Raw genomic sequence first — 24,108 nt, forward strand, 5'->3', positions numbered from 1 at the left:
ACGCTCCCATATTGTAAACCTATACAGTAGACGCTCCCATATTGTAAACCTGTACAGTAGATGCTCCCATATTGTAAACCTGTACAATAGACGCTCCCATATTGTAAACCTGTACAGTAGACGCTCCCATATTGTAAACCTGTACAATAGACGCTCCCATATTGTAAACTTGTACAGTAGACGCTCCCATATTGTAAACCTGTACAGTAGACGCTCCCATATTGTAAACCTGTACAGTAAACACTCCCATATTGTAAACCTGTACAGTAGACGCTCCCATATTGCAAACCTGTACAGTAGACGCTCCCGTATTGTAAACCTGTACAGTAGTCGCTCCCATATTGTAAACATGTACAGTAGACGCTCTCATATTGTGAACCTGTACAGTAGACACTCCCATATTGTGAACCTGTGCAGTAGACGCTCCCATATTGTAAACCTGTACAGTAGACGCTCCCATATTGTAAACCTGTACAGTAGACGCTCCCATATTGTAAACCTGTACAGTAGTCGCTCCCATATTGTAAACCTGTACAGTAGTCGCTCCCATATTGTAAACCTGTACAGTAGACGCTCCCATATTGTAAACCTGTACAGTAGACGCTCCCATATTGTAAACATGTACAGTAGACGCTCCCATATTGTAAACCTGTACAGTAGACGCTCCCATATTGTTAACCTGTACAGTAGACGCTCCCATATTGTAAACCTGTACAGTAGACGCTCTCATATTGTGAACCTGTACAGTAGACGCTCCCATATTGTGAACCTGTACAGTAGACGCTCCCATATTGTAAACCTGTACAGTAGATGATCCCATATTGTAAACCTGTACAGTAGATGATCCCATATTGTAAACCTGTACAATAGACGCTCCCATATTGTAAACCTGTACAGTAGACGCTCTCATATTGTAAACCTGTACAGTAGACGCTCCCATATTGTAAACCTGTACAGTAAACACTCCCATATTGTAAACCTGTACAGTAGACGCTCCCATATTGCAAACCTGTACAGTAGACGCTCCCATATTGTAAACCTATACAGTAGACGCTCCCATATTGTAAACCTGTACAGTAGATGCTCCCATATTGTAAACCTGTACAATAGACGCTCCCATATTGTAAACCTGTACAGTAGACGCTCCCATATTGTAAACCTGTACAATAGACGCTCCCATATTGTAAACCTGTACAGTAGACGCTCCCATATTGTGAACCTGTACAGTAGACGCTCCCATATTGTGAACCTGTACAGTAGACGCTCCCATATTGTAAACCTGTACAGTAGACGCTCCCATATTGTAAACCTGTACAGTAGACGCTCCCATATTGTAAACCTGTACAGTAGTCGCTCCCATATTGTAAACCTGTACAGTAGACGCTCCCATATTGTAAACCTGTACAGTAGACGCTCCCATATTGTAAACCTGTACAGTAGTCGCTCCCATATTGTAAACCTGTACAGTAGTCGCTCCCATATTGTAAACCTGTACAGTAGACGCTCCCATATTGTAAACCTGTACAGTAGTCGCTCCCATATTGTAAACCTGTACAGTAGACGCTCTCATATTGTGAACCTGTACAGTAGACACTCCCATATTGTGAACCTGTACAGTAGACGCTCCCATATTGTAAACCTGTACAGTAGACGCTCCCATATTGTAAACCTGTACAGTAGACGCTCCCATATTGTAAACCTGTACAGTAGATGCTCCCATATTGTAAACCTGTACAGTAGACGCTCCCATATTGTAAACATGTACAGTAGACGCTCCCATATTGTAAACCTGTACAGTAGACGCTCCCATATTGTAAACCTGTACAGTAGACGCTCCCATATTGTAAACCTGTACAGTAGACGCTCTCATATTGTGAACCTGTACAGTAGACGCTCCCATATTGTAAACCTGTACAGTAGACGCTCCCATATTGTAAACCTGTACAGTAGATGCTCCCATATTGTAAACCTGTACAGTAGACGCTCCCATATTGTAAACATGTACAGTAGAAGCTCCCATATTGTAAACCTGTACAGTAGACGCTCCCATATTGTTAACCTTTACAGTAGACGCTCCCATATTGTAAACCTGTACAGTAGACGTTCTCATATTGTGAACCTGTACAGTAGACGCTCCCATATTGTGAACCTGTACAGTAGACGCTCCCATATTGTAAACCTGTACAGTAGATGATCCCATATTGTAAACCTGTACAGTAGACGCTCCCATATTGTAAACCTGTACAATAGACGCTCCCATATTGTAAACCTGTACAGTAGACGCTCTCATATTGTAAACTTGTACAGTAGACGCTCCCATATTGTGAACCTGTACAGTAAACACTCCCATATTGTAAACCTGTACAGTAGACGCTCCCATATTGCAAACCTGTACAGTAGACGCTCCCATATTGTAAACCTACACAGTAGACGCTCCCATATTGTAAACCTGTACAGTAGATGCTCCCATATTGTAAACCTGTACAATAGACGCTCCCATATTGTAAACCTGTACAGTAGACGCTCCCATATTGTAAACCTGTACAGTAGACGCTCCCATATTGTAAACCTGTACAGTAAACACTCCCATATTGTAAACCTGTACAGTAGACGCTCCCATATTGTAAACCTGTACAGTAGTCGCTCCCATATTGTAAACCTGTACAGTAGACGCTCCCATATTGTAAACCTGTACAGTAGACGCTCCCATATTGTAAACATGTACAGTAGACGCTCCCATATTGTAAACCTGTACAGTAGACGCTCCCATATTGTAAACCTGTACAGTAGACGCTCCCATATTGTAAACCTGTACAGTAGACGCTCTCATATTGTGAACCTGTACAGTAGACGCTCCCATATTGTGAACCTGTACAGTAGACGCTCCCATATTGTAAACCTGTACAGTAGATGATCCCATATTGTAAACCTGTACAGTAGATGCTCCCATATTGTAAACCTGTACAATAGACGCTCCCATATTGTAAACCTGTACAGTAGACGCTCTCATATTGTAAACCTGTACAGTAGACGCTCCCATATTGTAAACCTGTACAGTAAACACTCCCATATTGTAAACCTGTACAGTAGACGCTCCCATATTGCAAACCTGTACAGTAGACGCTCCCATATTGTAAACCTATACAGTAGACGCTCCCATATTGTAAACCTGTACAGTAGATGCTCCCATATTGTAAACCTGTACAATAGACGCTCCCATATTGTAAACCTGTACAGTAGACGCTCCCATATTGTAAACCTGTACAGTAGACGCTCCCATATTGTAAACCTGTACAGTAGACGCTCCCATATTGTGAACCTGTACAGTAGACGCTCCCATATTGTAAACCTGTACAGTAAACACTCCCATATTGTAAACCTGTACAGTAGACGCTCCCATATTGCAAACCTGTACAGTAGACGCTCCCATATTGTAAACCTATACAGTAGACGCTCCCATATTGCAAACCTGTACAGTAGACGCTCCCATATTGTAAACCTATACAGTAGACGCTCCCATATTGTAAACCTGTACAGTAGATGCTCCCATATTGTAAACCTGTACAATAGACGCTCCCATATTGTAAACCTGTACAGTAGACGCTCCCATATTGTAAACCTGTACAGTAGACGCTCTCATATTGTGAACCTGTACAGTAGACGCTCCCATATTGTAAACCTGTACAGTAGACGCTCCCATATTGTAAACCTGTACAGTAGATGCTCCCATATTGTAAACCTGTACAGTAGACGCTCCCATATTGTAAACATGTACAGTAGAAGCTCCCATATTGTAAACCTGTACAGTAGACGCTCCCATATTGTTAACCTTTACAGTAGACGCTCCCATATTGTAAACCTGTACAGTAGACGCTCTCATATTGTGAACCTGTACAGTAGACGCTCCCATATTGTGAACCTGTACAGTAGACGCTCCCATATTGTAAACCTGTACAGTAGATGATCCCATATTGTAAACCTGTACAGTAGACGCTCCCATATTGTAAACCTGTACAATAGACACTCCCATATTGTAAACCTGTACAGTAGACGCTCTCATATTGTAAACTTGTACAGTAGACGCTCCCATATTGTGAACCTGTACAGTAAACACTCCCATATTGTAAACCTGTACAGTAGACGCTCCCATATTGCAAACCTGTACAGTAGACGCTCCCATATTGTAAACCTATACAGTAGACGCTCCCATATTGTAAACCTGTACAGTAGATGCTCCCATATTGTAAACCTGTACAATAGACGCTCCCATATTGTAAACCTGTACAGTAGACGCTCCCATATTGTAAACCTGTACAATAGACGCTCCCATATTGTAAACCTGTACAGTAGACGCTCCCATATTGTAAACCTGTACAGTAGACGCTCCCATATTGTAAACCTGTACAGTAAACACTCCCATATTGTAAACCTGTACAGTAGACGCTCCCATATTGCAAACCTGTACAGTAGACGCTCCCGTATTGTAAACCTGTACAGTAGTCGCTCCCATATTGTAAACATGTACAGTACACGCTCTCATATTGTGAACCTGTACAGTAGACACTCCCATATTGTGAACCTGTGCAGTAGACGCTCCCATATTGTAAACCTGTACAGTAGACGCTCCCATATTGTAAACCTGTACAGTAGACGCTCCCATATTGTAAACCTGTACAGTAGTCGCTCCCATATTGTAAACCTGTACAGTAGTCGCTCCCATATTGTAAACCTGTACAGTAGACGCTCCCATATTGTAAACCTGTACAGTAGACGCTCCCATATTGTAAACATGTACAGTAGACGCTCCCATATTGTAAACCTGTACAGTAGACGCTCCCATATTGTTAACCTGTACAGTAGACGCTCCCATATTGTAAACCTGTACAGTAGACGCTCTCATATTGTGAACCTGTACAGTAGACGCTCCCATATTGTGAACCTGTACAGTAGACGCTCCCATATTGTAAACCTGTACAGTAGATGATCCCATATTGTAAACCTGTACAGTAGATGATCCCATATTGTAAACCTGTACAATAGACGCTCCCATATTGTAAACCTGTACAGTAGACGCTCTCATATTGTAAACCTGTACAGTAGACGCTCCCATATTGTAAACCTGTACAGTAAACACTCCCATATTGTAAACCTGTACAGTAGACGCTCCCATATTGCAAACCTGTACAGTAGACGCTCCCATATTGTAAACCTATACAGTAGACGCTCCCATATTGTAAACCTGTACAGTAGATGCTCCCATATTGTAAACCTGTACAATAGACGCTCCCATATTGTAAACCTGTACAGTAGACGCTCCCATATTGTAAACCTGTACAATAGACGCTCCCATATTGTAAACCTGTACAGTAGACGCTCCCATATTGTGAACCTGTACAGTAGACGCTCCCATATTGTGAACCTGTACAGTAGACGCTCCCATATTGTAAACCTGTACAGTAGACGCTCCCATATTGTAAACCTGTACAGTAGACGCTCCCATATTGTAAACCTGTACAGTAGTCGCTCCCATATTGTAAACCTGTACAGTAGACGCTCCCATATTGTAAACCTGTACAGTAGACGCTCCCATATTGTAAACCTGTACAGTAGTCGCTCCCATATTGTAAACCTGTACAGTAGTCGCTCCCATATTGTAAACCTGTACAGTAGACACTCCCATATTGTAAACCTGTACAGTAGTCGCTCCCATATTGTAAACCTGTACAGTAGACGCTCTCATATTGTGAACCTGTACAGTAGACACTCCCATATTGTGAACCTGTACAGTAGACGCTCCCATATTGTAAACCTGTACAGTAGACGCTCCCATATTGTAAACCTGTACAGTAGACGCTCCCATATTGTAAACCTGTACAGTAGATGCTCCCATATTGTAAACCTGTACAGTAGACGCTCCCATATTGTAAACATGTACAGTAGACGCTCCCATATTGTAAACCTGTACAGTAGACGCTCCCATATTGTAAACCTGTACAGTAGACGCTCCCATATTGTAAACCTGTACAGTAGACGCTCTCATATTGTGAACCTGTACAGTAGACGCTCCCATATTGTAAACCTGTACAGTAGACGCTCCCATATTGTAAACCTGTACAGTAGATGCTCCCATATTGTAAACCTGTACAGTAGACGCTCCCATATTGTAAACATGTACAGTAGAAGCTCCCATATTGTAAACCTGTACAGTAGACGCTCCCATATTGTTAACCTTTACAGTAGACGCTCCCATATTGTAAACCTGTACAGTAGACGTTCTCATATTGTGAACCTGTACAGTAGACGCTCCCATATTGTGAACCTGTACAGTAGACGCTCCCATATTGTAAACCTGTACAGTAGATGATCCCATATTGTAAACCTGTACAGTAGACGCTCCCATATTGTAAACCTGTACAATAGACGCTCCCATATTGTAAACCTGTACAGTAGACGCTCTCATATTGTAAACTTGTACAGTAGACGCTCCCATATTGTGAACCTGTACAGTAAACACTCCCATATTGTAAACCTGTACAGTAGACGCTCCCATATTGCAAACCTGTACAGTAGACGCTCCCATATTGTAAACCTACACAGTAGACGCTCCCATATTGTAAACCTGTACAGTAGATGCTCCCATATTGTAAACCTGTACAATAGACGCTCCCATATTGTAAACCTGTACAGTAGACGCTCCCATATTGTAAACCTGTACAGTAGACGCTCCCATATTGTAAACCTGTACAGTAAACACTCCCATATTGTAAACCTGTACAGTAGACGCTCCCATATTGTAAACCTGTACAGTAGTCGCTCCCATATTGTAAACCTGTACAGTAGACGCTCCCATATTGTAAACCTGTACAGTAGACGCTCCCATATTGTAAACATGTACAGTAGACGCTCCCATATTGTAAACCTGTACAGTAGACGCTCCCATATTGTAAACCTGTACAGTAGACGCTCCCATATTGTAAACCTGTACAGTAGACGCTCTCATATTGTGAACCTGTACAGTAGACGCTCCCATATTGTGAACCTGTACAGTAGACGCTCCCATATTGTAAACCTGTACAGTAGATGATCCCATATTGTAAACCTGTACAGTAGATGCTCCCATATTGTAAACCTGTACAATAGACGCTCCCATATTGTAAACCTGTACAGTAGACGCTCTCATATTGTAAACCTGTACAGTAGACGCTCCCATATTGTAAACCTGTACAGTAAACACTCCCATATTGTAAACCTGTACAGTAGACGCTCCCATATTGCAAACCTGTACAGTAGACGCTCCCATATTGTAAACCTATACAGTAGACGCTCCCATATTGTAAACCTGTACAGTAGATGCTCCCATATTGTAAACCTGTACAATAGACGCTCCCATATTGTAAACCTGTACAGTAGACGCTCCCATATTGTAAACCTGTACAGTAGACGCTCCCATATTGTAAACCTGTACAGTAGACGCTCCCATATTGTGAACCTGTACAGTAGACGCTCCCATATTGTAAACCTGTACAGTAAACACTCCCATATTGTAAACCTGTACAGTAGACGCTCCCATATTGCAAACCTGTACAGTAGACGCTCCCATATTGTAAACCTATACAGTAGACGCTCCCATATTGTAAACCTGTACAGTAGACGCTCCCATATTGTAAACCTGTACAATAGACGCTTCCATATTGTAAACCTGTACAATAGATGTTCCCATATTGCAAACCTATATTAGAAATTCCAATTTATGTAAAATAAGAATTTATGTAAAAAGTTTTTGCTTCATAATACGTACTAGAAATTTCCCTGTCATACAGCCCATGACCAAAGTGATATTGGAAAAAAGGAAGGGTATTGATGGTTGAGAAATGCAATATTAGCAGTCAAATGGCACTGCAGTGCAATAAGAGAACTGCAATGGTAGCTGCAATGGTAGCTGCAATGGTAGCCATAATGTACAATGTACTGGGTGTTATTATGTACAACAAACAGCAATAATGAAAGGAAAAGATGATATGTTTATATCTCTCCCCTGCAATAGGAGAAATGCAATATTAGAAGTAAAATGCACTGATATTATTAGAATAACCAATATTATTAATATAGTACTACAGTAATAATAGAAAACCAATGCACAGTTTTGTTTACTTTTCAAAACATCATAGCAACCAATATCAAGAAGTTGTAATATTTATCTAGATTTTTAGTAAATCTATTTAACAAAATTATTTAGAAAAAATAATAACAGTAACATATTGCTCAACATCGGTCACTATATACTTCAGTCTTGTAAATTCAAATGATTATTCTTATAATTAAATCTTATAAAATCGAATAATTATTCCTATCATGAAATATTGTAATCTTATAAGAATCGTTAAAAAAATATCATCGTCATTTCCTTTACTTTCACTGCTTTGGACATCAGTTGGAATACCAAAGTACTCATTATAAGTTTCCAAAATGTCAGAGTCCGGTAGAATCGGCAAAAAAGATACGATTACTTTTCAGTACTTCTACGTTAATTACAGAAACCTTCGGCAATTAGACAATGCCATACACTGGTGAAATGTGCACGTTTTTGTCTCGTGAAATGCGCACGACTTAATGGTTGTACTCTCTGTAGCACGGCCTTAGCGGCGTTTCGTTTCCGGTCTTAATTTGGATTAAAAAAAGCTTGTCAAAGTTTTAATGGCGATTTTAGGCCAAATTAATCTATTTATGTATAATCCGATCAGATGGGTTAGCTTTAGGATATTGTCTACAAATTTCAAAGACTTGGTAACATATTTAAATATGTTTATATGTGTTTTGTATCATTATTATACTTGAAGCACATTAATTACATAATTTTCTTATTATATGGTTCTATACATCAGAGTCTTGGCTTTCGAATGAGCCTATATTCAATACACAAAGAATAATAGAACTATGAACGACAGGGTGTCAAAAGTATGTCCTGCAATAAAAAAAACACTTGATTGCGGTTCCCACAATGTAATGTCGCAATTATTATTTAGCCTTCGGTAATCGATCCCTTTCGCTGCCATTGAAGCTGCGCTTTTTTGTGACATTCGGTGCTGTTAAGCCCAGAGAGCGCTAATAATAAACTAGGATTCTAGATAATCGACAATGCCCGGTTCTTGCTAATGCCGACCAATACAAACACATGTTTTGGGTTAATTAATTATGCTTCAATAAATATACTGTCGTTGATAAAGGTAATGAAATCACATTGATTAAATTGTGACCTGCGGTGGTTGCGTGGCCCTAGGACTACATGTCAATCGCACTTTCGCGAGATCACGCAATGCTTGAAATTAATTAGCCCCAGTCGCGACCCTCAACATCACAATAAAATGAGAGGGCTAGTGCATAACATCATCGGGAAAACATAGTATGGTGCTTGGAATCTGGGTTATTTATCATAGAAATAATCTGTACATGGAGAACTAATGACACTGATTCCTATGTCATCTTCATTGGTTCTCTGGAGTTGTTCTGCCTTCGCCTGACACTAGCGTCATTATCGTAGTTGATAAATATAAGCGGTAAGCAATAAAATAAGCGGTAAGAGCACACAACACCTCATATGAAAATTGTGACGTCACAATTTTCGAGTCTATACCATTGAAAATTTTTGCGGTAAAGCTCCGGGGAATCCTATAAACACCAACCAATGTCTGTCTCACCATGTCAAACGATGGCTCATTCGGAAGCCAAGACTCTGATCTATTGAACTTTATTATAAAAAAATTATGTAATTAATGAAAAATGGTTAAATTTGTTGATGAGATTTCGGTACAAGGCTTTGCGACAGTGTTGATGAATAATTTTCGTGAGTTGTGTGCACATATATGCATTTATCATAAAGCCCCCAAACAATCGCTTCGCTACTGTTTGGTCGTGGAAAAATATTTCATATAATGTAAAGCTACAAGTCCGGTGCAAGTTAACAAATTCAATATTTCATATAATGTAAAGCTTCAAGTCCGGTGCATGTTAACAAATTCAATATTTCATATAATGTAAAGCTTCAAGTCCGGTGCAAGTTAACAAATTCAATATTTCATATAATGTAAAGCTTCAAGTCCGGTGCATGTTAACAAATTCAATATTTCATATAATGTAAAGCTTCAAGTCCGGTGCAAGTTAACAAATTCAATATTTCATATAATGTAAAGCTTCAAGTCCGGTGCATGTTAACAAATTCAATATTTCATATAATGTAAAGTGTCAAGTTCAGTGCATGTTAACAAATTCAATATTTCATATAATGTAAAGCTTCAAGTCCGGTGTAAGTTAACAAATTCAATATTTCATATAATGTAAAGCGTCAAGTCCGGTGCAAGTTAACAAATTCAATATTTCATATAATGTAAAGCTTCAAGTCCGGTGCAAGTTAACAAATTCAATATTTCATATAATGTAAAGCTTCAAGTCCGGTGCATGTTAACAAATTCAATATTTCATATAATGTAAAGTGTCAAGTTCAGTGCATGTTAACAAATTCAATATTTCATATAATGTAAAGCTTCAAGTCCGGTGCAAGTTAACAAATTCAATATTTCATATAATGTAAAGCTTCAAGTCCGGTGTAAGTTAACAAATTCAATATTTCATATAATGTAAAGCTTCAAGTCCGGTGTAAGTTAACAAATTCAATATTTCATATAATGTAAAGCTTCAAGTCCGGTGTAAGTTAACAAATTCAATATTTCATATAATGTAAAGCTTCAAGTCCGGTGCAAGTTAACAAATTCAATATTTCATATAATGTAAAGCTTCAAGTCCGGTGTAAGTTAACAAATTCAATATTTCATATAATGCAAAGTGTCAAGTTCAGTGCATGTTAACAAATTCAATATTTCATATAATGTAAAGCTTCAAGTCCGGTGTAAGTTAACAAATTCAATATTTCATATAATGCAAAGTGTCAAGTTCAGTGCATGTTAACAAATTCAATATTTCATATAATGTAAAGCTTCAAGTCTGGTGTAAGTTAACAAATTCAATATTTCATATAATGCAAAGTGTCAAGTTCAGTGCATGTTAACAAATTCAATATTTCATATAATGTAAAGCTTCAAGTCCGGTGCAAGTTAACAAATTCAATATTTCATATAATGTAAAGCTTCAAGTTCAGTGCATGTTAACAAATTCAATATTTCATATAATGTAAAGCTTCAAGTCCGGTGCAAGTTAACAAATTCAATATTTCATATAATGTAAAGCTTCAAGTTCAGTGCATGTTAACAAATTCAATATTTCGTATAATGTAAAGCTTCAAGTCTGGTGCAAGTTAACAAATTCAATATTTCATATAATGTAAAGCTTCAAGTCCGGTGTAAGTTAACGAATTCAATATTTCATATAATGTAAAGCTTCAAGTCCGGTGTAAGTTAACAAATTCAATATTTCATATAATGTAAAGCTTCAAGTCCGGTGTAAGTTAACAAATTCAATATTTCATATAATGTAAAGCTTCAAGTCCGGTGCAAGTTAACAAATTCAATATTTTATATAATGTAAAGCTTCAAGTCCGGTGCAAGTTAACAAATTCAATATTTCATATAATGTAAAGCTTCAAGTCCGGTGCAAGTTAACAAATTCAATATTTCATATAATGTAAAGCTTCAAGTCCGGTGCAAGTTAACAAATTCAATATTTCATATAATGTAAAGCTTCAAGTTCAGTGCATGTTAACAAATTCAATATTTCGTATAATGTAAAGCTTCAAGTCTGGTGCAAGTTAACAAATTCAATATTTCATATAATGTAAAGCTTCAAGTCCGGTGTAAGTTAACGAATTCAATATTTCATATAATGTAAAGCTTCAAGTCCGGTGTAAGTTAACAAATTCAATATTTCATATAATGTAAAGCTTCAAGTCCGGTGCAAGTTAACAAATTCAATATTTCATATAATGTAAAGCTTCAAGTCCGGTGTAAGTTAACGAATTCAATATTTCATATAATGTAAAGCTTCAAGTCCGGTGCAAGTTAACAAATTCAATATTTTATATAATGTAAAGCTTCAAGTCCGGTGCAAGTTAACAAATTCAATATTTCATATAAGGTAAAGCTTCAAGTCCGGTGCAAGTTAACAAATTCAATATTTCATATAATGTAAAGCTTCAAGTCCGGTGTAAGTTAACAAATTCAATATTTCATATAATGTAAAGCTTCAAGTCCGGTGTAAGTTAACAAATTCAATATTTCATATAATGTAAAGCTTCAAGTCCGGTGTAAGTTAACAAATTCAATATTTCATATAATGTAAAGCTTCAAGTCCGGTGCAAGTTAACAAATTCAATATTTCATATAATGTAAAGCTTCAAGTCCGGTGCAAGTTAACAAATTCAATATTTCATATAATTTAAAGCTTCAAGTCCGGTGTAAGTTAACAAATTCAATATTTCATATAATGTAAAGCTTCAAGTCCGGTGTAAGTTAACAAATTCAATATTTCATATAATGTAAAGCTTCAAGTCCGGTGCAAGTTAACAAATTCAATATTTCATATAATGTAAAGCTTCAAGTCCGGTGTAAGTTAACAAATTCAATATTTCATATAATGTAAAGCTTCAAGTCCGGTGTAAGTTAACAAATTCAATATTTCATATAATGTAAAGCTTCAAGTCCGGTGTAAGTTAACAAATTCAATATTTCATATAATGTAAAGCTTCAAGTCCGGTGCAAGTTAACAAATTCAATATTTCATATAATGTAAAGCTTCAAGTCCGGTGTAAGTTAACAAATTCAATATTTCATATAATGTAAAGCTTCAAGTCCGGTGCAAGTTAACAAATTCAATATTTTATATAATGTAAAGCTTCAAGTCCGGTGCAAGTTAACAAATTCAATATTTCATATAATGTAAAGCTTCAAGTCCGGTGCAAGTTAACAAATTCAATATTTCATATAATGTAAAGCTTCAAGTCCGGTGTAAGTTAACAAATTCAATATTTCATATAATGTAACGCTTCAAGTCCGGTGTAAGTTAACAAATTCAATATTTCATATAATGTAAAGCTTCAAGTCCGGTGTAAGTTAACAAATTCAATATTTCATATAATGAAAAGCTTCAAGTCCGGTGTAAGTTAACAAATTCAATATTTCATATAATGAAAAGCTTCAAGTCCGGTGTAAGTTAACAAATTCAATATTTCATATAATGTAAAGCTTCAAGTCCGGTGTAAGTTAACAAATTCAATATTTCATATAATGTAAAGCTTCAAGTCCGGTGTAAGTTAACAAATTCAATATTTCATATAATGAAAAGCTTCAAGTCCGGTGTAAGTTAACAAATTCAATTTAAATAACGAGAATCTCATATAATCTCATAGAAATTTTGTTTTCTCTTTTGCCACATGGGAAGAAGTGTAGGAAGTGTAACAACGTGTAGTGGTATCTCTATTCTATATACTAGTACCCTGGCGGTCTTGTGTATCTAATGAGAGATCATCAGCCATGGCAATCAAGCGCAGGTAGTATTGATTGGTGCAGGTGTTAGAGTGTCGGTCTACCTAGCTGAATGTTACAAGTTGGAGTTTTATTGGAAGCTATCTTTTAGCCTAACCTTTATTTCTGGCGATGGATAGACGAACAGACAGCTGCCACTCTTATTATAGTAAAGGTATATTTGTGTTATACCTTATGTTAGAGATATACAACATTTTTCAGACAGCAAAGACATTGCTGTCTGAAAAAGTGAAAATATCAATTTAACTTAAGAAATTGTACGTTCCCCTTAATTTAATGTGGCATTACCATAATTATGGACCATAAACAAGCAAAAGTGATAATAACACTAAAGAGAAAAGTGGTCTATACAAACCATTAATATGACAGTTCCTGTGCAGCCATTAATTTGAAAAAATGGTTTTAGTTTTTTCCTTTCTTTAGGGCTACAGGGATAAGCTTGAAATAATCTTGTAATGGGTTAGACAATTTTCCTGTATTTACGGTTCGTATAATGTAAAACCCCTATAACATAAATTATTCCGAAATAGATTATTAACATTGGAGGGACCTCAACTTTATTTGGTTTTACTAATACATGACAACTTGACCTAGCCTTACTTATTACTTGTATTGTTATGCGTCACAGGTAGAGAAGGTGGCTACCTACCTGAAGAACAGCAATATGCATGTTCAGACTGGTGCACAGTCTAGTGAATTTGTGAGAAGCAGAGCTGACACACAAGATGGTAGGTTACCTGTTCTACTACTATAGTATCACACAAGATGGTAGGTTTCCTGTTCTACTATAGTATCACACAAGATAGTAGGTTACCTGTTCTACTACTAGAGTATCACACAAGATGGTAGGTTAATTGTTCTACTACTATTATTAGTATCACACAAGATGGTAGGTTACCTGTTCTACTACTATAGTATCACACAAGATGGTAGGTTTCCTGTTCTACTACTATAGTATCATACATGATAGTAGGTTACCTGTTCTACTACTATAGTATTACACAAGATGGTAGGTTACCTGTTCTACTACTATAGTATCACACAAGATGGTAGGTTACCTGTTCTACTACTATGGTATCACACAAGATGGTAGGTTTCCTGTTCTACTACTATAGTATCATACATGATAGTAGGTTACCTGTTCTACTACTATAGTATTACACAAGATGGTAGGTTACCTGTTCTACTACTATAGTATCACACAAGATGGTAGGTTACCTGTTCTACTACTATGGTATCACACAAGATAGTAGGTTACCTGTACTACTACTATAGTATCACACAAGATGGTAGGTTACTTGTTCTACTACTATAGTATCACACAAGATGGTAGGTTACCTGTACTACTACTATAGTATCACACAAGATGGTAGGTTAATTGTTCTACTACTTTAGTATCACATAAGATGGTAGGTTACCTGTTCTACTACTATTATAGTACCAGCTATTTGATTCTTTTTATCAAATGTAAACTTCAGTTGTCTTCAAGTGGCAGCTCAGTTCCTGTTGTAAGAAACTCCAATAGGTCAAAATTGCCCGATGCCTAGCCTGTGCTAGGCCAATGCCTAGCCTGTGCTAGGCCAATGCCTAGCCTGTGCTAGGCCGATGCCTAGCCTGTGTACGATGAGCGCTAGTTACTACTAGAGTGTTGATTTTTATTAATAATAAATTGGTGACATGAGACATTTTTGAGTTAATTTATAACATTTCACTTCATTTTATCCGTCTGCTTTTCTACCTCTGTTTACTTATGCGCTATACATTTCTAGTGAAATAGAGAAATTGAAAAAAAATTGATTGCTTTGTCTTTATACCTGCAGAAATTTTATGACAGCAAATTAAAAATTTATGCAGTAATATACTCCATGGCTTTTTAGATTTTGTAACAGCAATATAATTCGGTTGGTTCACATCAATAGCAGCGCATGATAGGCTTGAATGATGGGTTATATACCATCTAAGGTAACTGGATGCGATAACACTCACCCTTGAAGGTTGACTTGCAACAAAATTCACATTACAATTATTTGGTATCAAAAAGTTCACCATGTCTTACTCTGCTGTGTTGTAGTCACTTGTAGGTGCAAATATGTGGAATTGTGATCAAAAGCTCTTAAAAGCTCAAAAAACGAGCAGTTAGTCGCAGCCATCACGAAAACGCCGTAGTTTTGAATCTTTTTATTTCGATGGCGTACTCAAACATTGTGGTTGTTTTCACACGCGATGTTATCATGTGAAATTGAAGGCTAATAAAAGGCTCAATATAAAACGTCTCGTAGCGCTAGTTTATGACAAACACTTCGGATTCTACCAGAAAGCCCGTATCAAATATAAATGCTCGCTACGTTACAGTTTTGTTTCGGCTTGGTCTAATCATGTAGTCGTAATCTGATCATGGGACCCATGCCAAATGGTGCGAACAATTTCTGCAGAATTTTTTGACTATCACAGGTGACCAACAAGCTCGTCTTGTTTATCAGAGGATCATATGCATCCCTTTGAGCTAAAGTTTTAAAATTGAACGAATTTTTACAGTAGGTTCTGAGATGTCAGAGCTCAAAGTGACAGCATTACAATGATGATAAAATAGACGCAATTAAGGACAATAGACATGGTTTTATTGAATGCGTGAAGTATATTTGTGGAAACATTTCGACGATTGAAGTTGCATGAAAGTGTGAACAGAAGCCATCGTGTTCAACCGCGTCACATTTGAGCCATTTTGGAAATGAATTCCTGTAACGGATTAATGTAATGGAATTACCTGTAATGGATTAACTGTTCGTTTTTTAGCTTTTAAGAGCTTGTAATCACATTTTCACATATTTTGCACCTACAACACAGCAGAGTAAGACATGGTGAATCTTTTGATACCAAATAACTGTAATGTGAATTTTGTTGCAAGTCGTATTTATTTATTACACGTCTCTAATCTGTCGGTCTCTTTGCTTAAATACAGCTATAGGTATCATAATTACTCTTTGCTTAAGTACAGCTATAGGTATCATAATTACTCTTTGCTTAAGTACAGCTCTAGGTATCATAATTACTCTTTGCTTAAGTACAGTTATAGGTATCATAATTACTCTTTGCTTAAGTACAGTTATAGGTATCATAATTACTCTTAAGTACAGCTATAGGTATCATAATTACTCTTTGCTTAAGTACAGCTATAGGTATCATAATTACTCTTTGCTTAAGTACAGCTATAGGTATCATAATTACTCTTTGCTTAAGTACAGCTATAGGTATCATAATTACTCTTTGCTCAAGTACAGCTATAGGTATCATAATTACTCTTAAGTACAGCTATAGGTATCATAATTACTCTTAAGTACAGCTATAGGTATCATAATTACTCTTTGCTTAAGTACAGCTATAGGTGTCATAATTACTCTTGGCTTAAGTACAGCTATAGGTATCATAATTACTCTTTGCTTAAGTACAGCTATAGGTGTCATAATTACTCTTTGCTCAAGTACAGCTATAGGTATCATAATTACTCTTTGCTTGAGTACAGCTATAGGTATCATAATTACTCTTAAGTACAGCTATAGGTATCATAATTACTCTTAAGTACAGCTATAGGTATCATAATTACTCTTTGCTTAAGTACAGCTATAGGTATCATAATTACTCTTAAGTACAGCTATAGGTATCATAATTACTCTTTGCTTAAGTACAGCTATAGGTATCATAATTACTCTTAAGTACAGCTATAGGTATCATAATTACTCTTTGCTTAAGTACAGCTATAGGTGTCATAATTACTCTTGGCTTAAGTACAGCTATAGGTATCATAATTACTCTTTGCTTAAGTACAGCTATAGGTGTCATAATTACTCTTAAGTACAGCTATAGGTATCATAATTACTCTTTGCTTAAGTACAGCTATAGGTATCATAATTACTCTTAAGTACAGCTATAGGTATCATAATTACTCTTTGCTTAAGTACAGCTATAGGTGTCATAATTACTCTTGGCTTAAGTACAGCTATAGGTATCATAATTACTCTTTGCTTAAGTACAGCTATAGGTATCATAATTACTCTTAAGTACAGCTATAGGTATCATAATTACTCTTTGCTTAAGTACAGCTATAGGTATCATAATTACTCTTAAGTACAGCTATAGGTATCATAATTACTCTTTGCTTAAGTACAGCTATAGGTATCATAATTACTCTTAAGTACAGCTATAGGTATCATAATTACTCTTTGCTTAAGTACAGCTATAGGTATCATAATTACTCTTTGCATAAGTACAGCTATAGGTATCATAATTACTCTTAAGTACAGCTATAGGTATCATAATTACGCTTTGCTTAAGTACAGCTATAGGTATCATAATTACTCTTTGCTTAAGTACAGCTATAGGTATCATAATTACTCTTAAGTACAGCTATAGGTATCATAATTACTCTTTGCTTAAGTACAGCTATAGGTATCATAATTACTCTTTGCTTAAGTACAACTATAGGTATCATAATTACCCTTTGCTCAAGTACAGCTATAGGTATCATAATTACTCTTTGCTTAAGTACAGCTATAGGTATCATAATTACTCTTAACCCATTCAGGACTAATTAGTTATTGGTTGACTGCTCCCCCAGCCCAATTAATTTTTCACTAGCCTTACAATTAAAATAGAGCTACACAAAATTGAGTATAACTAGAGTTCTTTTCAAAATAATCTTGATTTGTTTTTTGCAGCTTAACAAAGACATTCCAGGCTACAATGTGATATAAATTTTTGTGCACCTTTACAAATTCTACTGACCACAATTTCTAATAATTCTGTGAACTTTTTTTATCAAAATTGTTTTTCATGTTTCGTAGCAGCTCACAAGCAGTTTTTTGATACTGACATTGTTGGACCTATGTTGGATTGATAGTAAACTTTATCAGCAGCAAATAAAAAAAAAAATTTCTCAATTCCGAGCAATAGAACAGGTGTTACTAGCTTCTAACCAACACTACGTCACTGACAGTTTTATCAATTATATAATCAAACAATTTGTTAATTTATATTGAAATGCATTGCAGAGGTTATTATGAATATATTATGCATAAAAAATACTCAAGTTACCAGCTAACAGACAATCAATTACCAGCAAAAAAATAGGTGTAAAAATGCAGTAAAATATATTGTAAAAAATACAGTAAAAATGAATATGCATGAAAACGAAACAATATATACATGTATAATAAGGGTGTGTTCATTAAAAAATTATGACACGGTGAGAGTTATTTGATGCCAACTACACATGCATATTTGCTGCCATTATAAGTTAGTTGATGCAGTATTCATCAGATATTGGTGTTGAAGCCCTAGGCTCATCATCAACGGCATCATCACTCACAAGCCCTTGACTGTCTTCACCTTCATGTAGCAAATATAATACAGCCTAAAAAAATTGTGCTTTAGTAGCTTTTCAGGGTAAATACCTGATAACAAATTGAAAATAAGTAGTCTACTGCAGCTAACAATTGGTAATACAAATTGCAAATATTTTTTGATACTGTAAATATAAACACAAAAAGTCATGAAGATGATTACTGTGGTAAGTGTAACCTATCGACCAATATTAGAGCCTAGTGGTTGGGGCTAGTTTATAGTAGATGTTGAGGTTGAAAACTATATGCTTGACTAATTGTGGGTTGAACAATTGGATATAAATGAAATAAAAAATTTTTATTATCTTGTAGTTCTACAAGGAAATCATAAAACTATTGTTTATTATGGGGTAATAGAGTGATGAGTTCATGCTGCAAAAAGATCTAAATTTTATTGGATTGAAAATGTTATAATCATGTGTATCATGAAAAAAATTCATATCTTACACTGTTAGAATAAAGTTTGTTAGAAATTCACAAGAAAAATTTCGGCTTTTTATCGTTTTTCTTTTCGGTAAAATTCTATAAACAGCCACACAAAACTTACCTTCTTCCATCAGAAAATTCTTATTTTCTTCTTGAACATTACTTTTGTTGCTATTTTCTTCCCCTTAGCTGATTACCGCATCTAATTCACTTAAAAATTTTGCCATCGTTCGGATAAACCTTTTCCAAAATGGCGATCATCAAATTTCCAAAACAGTTGATATCTATCACATAATTTGTTAGTTAAAACTTTCTTGTCCAATCACATATTTGGTATCAAAATGATGCCCAGACTCTTAAACTTCGTTTGGTGAATAAATAAAACCGATGTACCTAAACAGCTAATCAATAGAGCAAATCAAAGTTTAACCCGAGTACTTCGGGAATGGGCCCTGGAGAGCACAACTCTTCCCGAGGTACTCGGGAACAGTCCTGAGTGGGTTAAGTACAGCTATAGGTATCATAATTACTCTTAAGTACAGCTATAGGTGTCATAATTACTCTTAAGTACAGTTATAGGTATCATAATTACTCTTTGCTCAAATACAGCTATAGGTATTATAATTACTCTTTCGCTTGAATCTGAGCATTTTAACCGAGGTTAAGTTTTGGCAATTTAAATCTTTAAACATCTGGACATTTAGATCACCTCAAACATCAAAAACAATCATAATTGATAGAAAAATACTGATAATTTCTGAGAAAGTCCACCAAAAGTTCATGTAAGTTTGCTTTTAAGAGGTGCCCTTAAGCCCGTGTAATAGTCTACTGAGGCATTGAGGTCTTGGTCAGTTTTGAACTGAGCATATGTGATACAAAAGCTTTACACTGATTGGTCAACCATTCATTAGCGAGTGCAGTGTTCACTTTAATAATTCATACATGGTCGATTCAAGCTTGATTCAGATTTAAACAAATTGAATTGTGTGTCAGTATGATAATAATTAGGTGGAAGTTTTCCAGTTTAAATCTCGTAAAACCAAGTACTTCTACCAGGGTAACATATACAATCTTTCTGTAGGTGACTTCACTCACTATTCTTTCGGTATTGTCTCTGACAATATCCCAGCTTCCATTGCGGATGCACTGAGAGAACATCTAGGGTATGTAGGCACTGAGAGGACATCTAGGGTATGTATGCACTGAGAGAACATCTAGGGTATGTATGTACTGAGAGAATATCTAGGGTATGTATGCACTGAGAGAACATCTAGGGTATGTATGTACTGAGAGAACATTTAGGGTGTGTATGCACTAAGAGAACATCTAGGATATGTAGGCACTGAGAGGACATCTAGGGTATGTATGCACCGAGAGAACATCTAGGGTATGTATGCACCGAGAGAACCTCTAGGGTATGTATGCACTGAGAGAACATCTAGGGTATGTATGCACTGAGAGAACCTCTAGGGTATGTATGCACTGAGAGAACATCTAGGGTATGTATGTACTGAGAGAATATCTAGAGTATGTATGCACTGAGAGAACATCTAGGGTATGTATGCACTGAGAGAACATCTAGGGTATGTATGTACTGAGAGAACATCTAGGGTATGTATTAGTGTTGGGCCGGTATTGGGTTATCCGCTCTTACTGATGCCGAGGGATTCTCGATATCCGAGGAAACCAATCATTTTCGGTGTCAGCTAGGTATCCGCGGCTAGTTTGATATGATCGGTATTTATCCGTAAAAGCCTATTGGTATATGGTTATACGGATATCCGTAAAGATTTTTTAAAATCTTCATGACGAACATGCCAATCTCAGCATGCATTGGCGAACAAATTCAACGAAAATTTCCACACTTACTGTATCTACTATTATATTACGTTACATTGATAATGCCACCAGCCTCGAAGGTTTAGGAGTTCTACACAGATAGGAGGACGTATAAAGACTCTAACGGGACTGGACTCTAATTGGACTGCGTATAATTATGTGATTACATTACCTGATTACAATATGTGATAGTAAGATTTTTTAAACCGTTTCAGTATATTTAACAAAGCGAGCCCATTGCCATTATCTATCTGTTCTTTATTATACATAACGTTTGTATCAATAACGATATTTTTTAATAGAATAAACAATAAAAACATCTATAATGAAAATTATATTTCCATCTTTCTTTGTTGGCTTTCTAAAACAAGGAGTCTCTTTGCCGTAACAATATACTGCTGACTAAAGAATGTTTTTTCCACAGGCTACTTTTTGCACAACGATAAAAATTGTTCGAGACAGTTATGATTTAAAGTTTAAACCATTTAAAGACACACTGATAACCACATACCGAACAATAGTACCGACAATACCGAACTTTCTTAGTTGGCAAAGGATACCGAATATGGTAAATACCGAGGATACCGATACCGGAAAAACCGATAAAAATGTGCAAGGATATCCGATCCGGCACTAAATTAGATACCGGCCCAACACTAGTATGTATGCACTGAGAGAGCATCTAGAGTATGTATGTACTGAGAGAACATCTAGGGTATGTATGCGTGGTATCATCTGGTTCAGGTTTATTATTTGTGAATAGAGCAGGACTGCTTACACTTCATCTACATGTATATCGCTGCTGCACTCTTCAGAAACATGATAATCTATTATATTTTCACATTTTCTCTCGCTCTTACTTGCTGTTGATTTGACATTATGTATGAGCTGCCTATTCTTTTGAACTGCCTATTATAAATACATAGTACAGTGCACCCTCAGGATACGATTACCCTGACATACGATTTTTTTACTTTACAAAGTCGAACATGAGGATTTTTCACCTCACCATACGAATTTTTTTTCACCATACGATTTCAACAAAATTTTTGCCTGAGTTTAAATTTGGCAGTCGGTGTGCTTATTACGTATGGCAAAATAACAAAGACACCAAAATGCTGTTCACCGAAATTATTTTCGCCATGCCTGAAAGAGACACGACTGATTTTTCTCAGTTCAACAATTCTCGTGTCTAAAACAGCAATACTTTCCCTTGAAGGTTGACTTGAAGCAAAATTCCAATTACAGTTATTTGGTATCAAAAGGCTCACCATGTCTTACTCTGCTTTGTTGCATCCTCAAATTATGTAGAAACGTGATAACAAGCTCTTAAAAGCTCAAAAATAAACAGTCATCACAAAAGGTTGGAATTCCTTATTTTTATCAGAGGATGCACCCCCGTCGAGCTAAGGTTAAAAAATCAAACTGAATTTTTGGCTAGGTTTTGAGATATCACTGCTCAAAGTGACAGCATTACAAGGATAATGAAATAGACGTGTAAGCACAATAGACATTGATTTTATTGAATGCTGGAAATTAAAATGTGAAAATATTTCGCCAAATGAGGTTGCATGAAAGTGTAAACAGAAACACATCATGTTCAACTACGTCACATTTGAGTTGTCTTGAGAGGTATTCCAACCTACTGCTGTTTTCGTGATGGCTGCGGTTAACTGTTCGTTTTTGAGCTTTTAAGAGCTTGTAATTACATTACCACATATTCTGAACTTACAACACATCAGAGTATGACATGATGAATCTTTCGATACTGAATAGTTGTAATGTGAATTTTATTTAAAGTCAAACTTTAAAAACCAATAGCAAAGTTGGAGTTGCAATCTTTTCAAACACAAGGTCTAACAATTTCTCCTAACCTGCTAACAAAAATCCACTTCATTACGAAAACAGTATCGCTCAAGCTTTTTGCCAATTTAGGTTGAAAAAAGTTTTAAACAGGCCCGCTAAAAGTTATAGAAAAAGTGGTTAAGTTCTATAAAGTTCCTGTAGGTAACTATAGTTACTAAGGATAGCATACTATTTTGTTACTAGTTTATTATGTACATTACTTATGTAAAATTTGTCGATTTTCACCAGGGGATGTTTGCGTTATATAATCACTATGGCTTCTATACCCCTACATATGATTTTTCACCATACAATGCCAACCGTGTAACAAATCAAAATTGTATCCTGAAGATGCACTGTGTTTTGTAGTAGGCTTATTTACTGAATGAATGTTTTCCTCATGTGTCAAAGCTTATGTACACCTTGACAGGTTACCAAAGCATGAGCCGCCTGCGGAGGAGCCTGCTAATAAGGTAAAATACATGTGTTTATATCAGATTGGGCTGTTTGTTCTGGATCAGACCACAACATCTAACAATTTCTTATCTCCATGCATGCTTCTCATGCGAAAGATCATTTGTAGATTTGATATTCATATGACCGGTTATTGAAATATTCTGTATGTCTTATTTGTATTTATAGTCCAACTAGATGAATGCCCGGGTAATACAAGTTTTTGCAAAAAAAATTTTTGTTTAACATATAACAACTGCAGTTACCATTCTATCTATCAAGCTTTAAAATATCATGTGAAAAGTGTTTTGTGCAGTTTGAATAAATTAAGAGAAAAAACAAAACAACTGTAAAGATTTTCAAACTTTGTCAAACAACTGTAACTTTTATGATGAGGAAAATGTTTTGTGCAGGTCAAGTAAATTTAAAAAAAATAAAACAACTACAAAAGGGTTTAGATGTAAATGTTAAATAATTAGCAAGTAATAGCTAAATTGGGTCTGTTTTGTTCTGATTACAATAAAAGATGATTTTATTATGATGCAATTAATACGAACTGAGGAAACAAAATGAAAATCCTGAAAATGTAGAATTAATAATAACAATTCTTGCATAGAAGTGTGTGTATAACAAAAGTTACTGTTCCACCAGAAGTTACATCC

General features: G+C 36.0%; 1 protein-coding gene across 1 annotated transcript in view; it reads left to right on the top strand.

Moving 5' to 3' along the window:
• Window positions 1-24,108, top strand: part of LOC137406314 (ribonuclease H2 subunit B-like) — a 59,505-nt gene that overhangs the window by 30,340 nt on the left and 5,057 nt on the right. Inside the window, exons 7-9 of the mRNA XM_068092875.1 lie at window positions 14,116-14,215; window positions 20,391-20,472; window positions 23,424-23,466. Coding sequence (XP_067948976.1) covers window positions 14,116-14,215; window positions 20,391-20,472; window positions 23,424-23,466 — 225 coding nt within the window. The remainder of the gene's footprint in view (window positions 1-14,115; window positions 14,216-20,390; window positions 20,473-23,423; window positions 23,467-24,108) is intronic.

The sequence above is a fragment of the Watersipora subatra genome, chromosome 10 (genome assembly GCF_963576615.1).
Source record: "Watersipora subatra chromosome 10, tzWatSuba1.1, whole genome shotgun sequence".
NCBI classification, from domain to species: Eukaryota; Metazoa; Bryozoa; class Gymnolaemata; order Cheilostomatida; family Watersiporidae; genus Watersipora; species Watersipora subatra.